We start from the raw sequence: 3,787 nt of genomic DNA, 5'->3' as shown, positions 1-3,787 counted from the left end.
CAGTCAACATAACTCTGGTTCATTCATGAGTGCTCAATCCCTCTCACCTAATGAATATCTTTATCACATGCAGTTGGGAAAAAATATGAGCAAAGCTTAATCTTTGAACAGCTTGAAGAAAGAGCCAACTCAGTGACTGTGCTATTTTGCATATAGTACTTAAGGCATCACAATCACATGATGTACATTTATACTCCATTAACTTACCTGATAAACAGCAGCAGACACCCTTTCGCATTCTCTACGACACATCGCCATCTTGTGGTATAGGATACCTTCATGAAAAAGAAAGGAAATGTAAATAGGCTATTAATTCCGTATCAAGGAGTGTTGTATTGCATTAAAATACACTAAGCGTAATTCAACCGTCAGAAAAAGTTTACCTTTTCTTGCGTGATTTAGGCTAACATTTGTAATGCTAGTTCAGACAGGCCTAAAACCATGGATTGCTCCTCGTGGCATGTAATATTAATGCATAGATGTGCGATGAATAGATTAACTGCTACCCTTTAATAGATTTATTGACTGACTCATGTCTCAAAATGCCGTCTAGTGTAAACATGGTCCATTTTCGTGAGGACAGTAATCCACATATGTTATGTAAGTACGGCGTATTTTGAACTACAAGCTACACTATTTTAACAATTCAAATGCGACAGTAATTGAACTTGTATTCAACATGTAGGACCAGGGTCTTCTTCATACAAGAACCCATACACATTGCCAATTGCAGAGTAAGTAGGAACCATTAAGTAGGAAGGAACCTTCCACCGACCATCGTGTTTCTGTTGGGAAGCTAAACGGTGTGCGGAACAGCCGGCTACAAACAACAGCAGAGAGAGGTCCGCATACACGCCGACGAGAACATTATGCTGATTTTCGTCAGTATTTGGTACGTGTATTGAGCAAAATTAAGTTATAATTGTAACAACGTTAACTTGATATGCCGCCTCTGCCACGGGCCATAAAAAAACAGTCCACATGTGGTTGTCAAAATAACACAAAAATGCACATTAGTTCATCTGATAAAAAAATATTTTCCCCAAGATCCGTCTAGATGTCTGTCTTTGTTCATGATTAATGTAAAAATGAGGCGTAAAATGGGTTTTGTGAGTAGGCACAACCGTTGTCTGGCTCTATCATTACGAGCTCGATATCACGTCACGTTTCATCATCTTCACTTCTTATTTCAGAATAATATGAGTAAAGAATCACAAATGAGGGCCGCCATTAACCAGAAGTTAATTGAAATGGGTGAGAGGGAGAGGTAAGTGCCTATAATCCTCATGTTCCTCCATGGACTGTTTTTTTTCTTCTCACAAATGCTGTCTAGTGAAGGGAAGTTTTTAGGCGCATCCCATATAGGCTGCATTTCAGCTATAAATCGCATTGTCTTTTGATCAGGTTAAAGGAGTTGCTTCGAGCCAAGCTCATCGAGTGTGGCTGGAGAGATCAGCTCAAAGCACTCTGCAAAGGTATGAACTCTTGTCTGATCTCTCACAAATCATTGCATGCACACCAGGGTTGTTTTTTAAAGCAGCATCATTGTTGTTTTTTGCAGAGGTGATCAAGGAGAAAGGTATAGAGAATGTTACTGTAGAGGACTTGGTTGCTGGTGTTACCCCCAAAGGAAGAGGTAGGCTGCTCTTAACTGTACATCCCACCAATTATTTATTATAACATTTGGGTGTTGACAAATATCCCCAAAGATGAGAAATGATATCATTAATAATATATATTGTTTCTCTCTTGTGTTCCTCAGCCCTGGTGCCTGACAGTGTAAAGAAGGAGCTGCTCCAGAGAATAAGAGCCTTCCTCGCCCAGCACTCGACATGATGCTCAGTATATCTGAAAATACTCAGTATGAGAGTATATGTCATTTTTATATTGACATTATGCCAATAGCAATGCCAGAATGCTATAAGTTAAATTGTTTCATGGTGTGATTCCACTCTTCATTGTATTTTTGTTACTGCCAATAAAGGTTGATCATGTTTGTACATAAACAGTATTATTTTGTACAGCTTGAATAATTTAAACTGTTTACTGTCCACCCCCTGTCTTAAGCATAGATCTCAACCTAAATGGTTGTAATTCAAAAAAGTTGTAAAATGTGATTAACTGAATATTTTTGTTTGTACAAAATATGTATTTCATAAAATTTGGGACTATTGCTGGAAAGTCATGTCTAACCAAGTTGTACTCCAAAATTGAGCCTGCTAAAAGGTTTTAAAGTACTGGTTAAATGGTAATCCAATGTCCAAATTCAGAACAGGATGAATTGAGTGTTTAAGCTGTAGAATCATTACAAATTTATGACGATTACTATTATGTAATCTGGGAAAAAGGGCAATAACTAAAGCGTAGAATCCCCTGGTTTCACAGACAGGGCTTAGATTAAGCCAGATAGGCCATAGTTAAAGGGTTAGTTCACCCAAAAATGAAAATTCTGTCATTAATTACTTACCCTCATGTCGTTCGACCCCCGTCAGACCTCCGTTCATCTTCGGAAAAGAAATTAAGATATTTTAGTTGAAATCTGATTGCTCTGAAAGTCCTCCATTGGCACAATGGTACTCTACACTCTCAAGACCCTTAAAAGGTACTAAAGACGTCGTTACAAAGTCCATCTCACTACAGTGGTTCTAAAATAACTTTATGAATCGGCGAGAATAGTTTTTGTGCGCAAAAAAAACCCTAAATAACGACTTGCATAGTGATGAGGATTTCAAAACAAAGCATCATGAAGCTTCGAAGCGTTATGAATCACTGAGTCGATTCAGCTGTTTGAATCGCCAAATTTCAGCAGTTTGGCGGTTTGACACGCGATCCGAATCATCATTCGGCTCAGTGATTCATAACGCTTCGAAGCTTCATGATGCTTTGTTTTGAAATCGTCATCACTATGTAAGTCGTTATTTAGGGTTTTTTTGCGCACAAAAACTATTCTCGCCGATTCATAAAGTTATTTTAGAACCACTGTAGTGAGATGGACTTTGTAACGACGTCTTTAGTACCTTTTAAGGGTCTTGAGAGTGTAGTGTAACATTGTGCCAATGGAGGCCTTTCAGAGCAATCAGATTTCAACTAAAATATCTTAATTTCTGTTCCGAAGATGAACGGAGGTCTGACGGGTGTCGAACGACATGAGGGTAAGTAATTAATGACAGAATTTTCATTTTTGGGTGAACTAACCGTTTAATTAGGACATTTACGTAGCTTTTATAAATGTGCCTTAGAAAAAATATATAGTAGTGGTGTGCATCTTGAGATAAACCAATGGCACTGCGACATGAGGGTAAGTAATTAATGACAGAATTTTCATTTTTGGGTGAACTAACCCTTTAATTAGGACATTTACGTAGCTTTTATAAATGTGCCTTAGAAAAAATATATATTAGTGGTGTGCATCTTGAGATAAACCAATGGCACTGCTATATTTAAAAATATGCTTTCAGTTAAAACAGCTCATGTATTTTAGTCTGGGACTAGTCTTAAAGGTATAGTACACCCAAAAATGAAAATTCTGTCATCATTTACTCACCCTCATGATGTTCCAAACCTGTATGGGTTTCTGTCTTCTGATGAACACAAAGGAAGAAATTTTAACGAATGTTTGTAACAAAGCAGATAGAGCAACCATTGACTACCATAGTATTTTTTCCCTACTATGGTAGTTAATGGTTGCTCTATCTGCTTGGTTACAAACGTTCTTCAAAATATCTTCCTTTGTGTTCAGCAGAACAAAGAAACTCATATAGGTATGGAACATCATGAGGGTGAGAAA

The 3,787-nt window shown here is 37.6% G+C and overlaps 1 protein-coding gene across 1 annotated transcript; it reads left to right on the top strand.

Moving 5' to 3' along the window:
- Window positions 1-796: 796 nt before the first annotated feature.
- On the top strand, window positions 797-2,178 carry eny2 (ENY2 transcription and export complex 2 subunit). The gene is made up of 5 exons (XM_079837794.1): window positions 797-892; window positions 1,194-1,267; window positions 1,405-1,475; window positions 1,562-1,636; window positions 1,763-2,178. The coding sequence occupies exons 2-5, from the start codon at window positions 1,200-1,202 to the stop codon at window positions 1,834-1,836; spliced, it is 288 nt and encodes a 95-aa protein (XP_079693920.1). The 5' UTR covers window positions 797-892; window positions 1,194-1,199; the 3' UTR covers window positions 1,837-2,178.
- Window positions 2,179-3,787: the final 1,609 nt, after the last annotated feature.

Source organism: Gobio gobio, assembly GCF_949357685.1.
Source record: "Gobio gobio genome assembly, chromosome: 15".
Taxonomy (NCBI): domain Eukaryota; kingdom Metazoa; phylum Chordata; class Actinopteri; order Cypriniformes; family Gobionidae; genus Gobio; species Gobio gobio.
The sequence above is the reverse complement of the archived record's forward strand: the minus strand, read 5'-3'. Positions and strand labels throughout refer to the sequence as shown.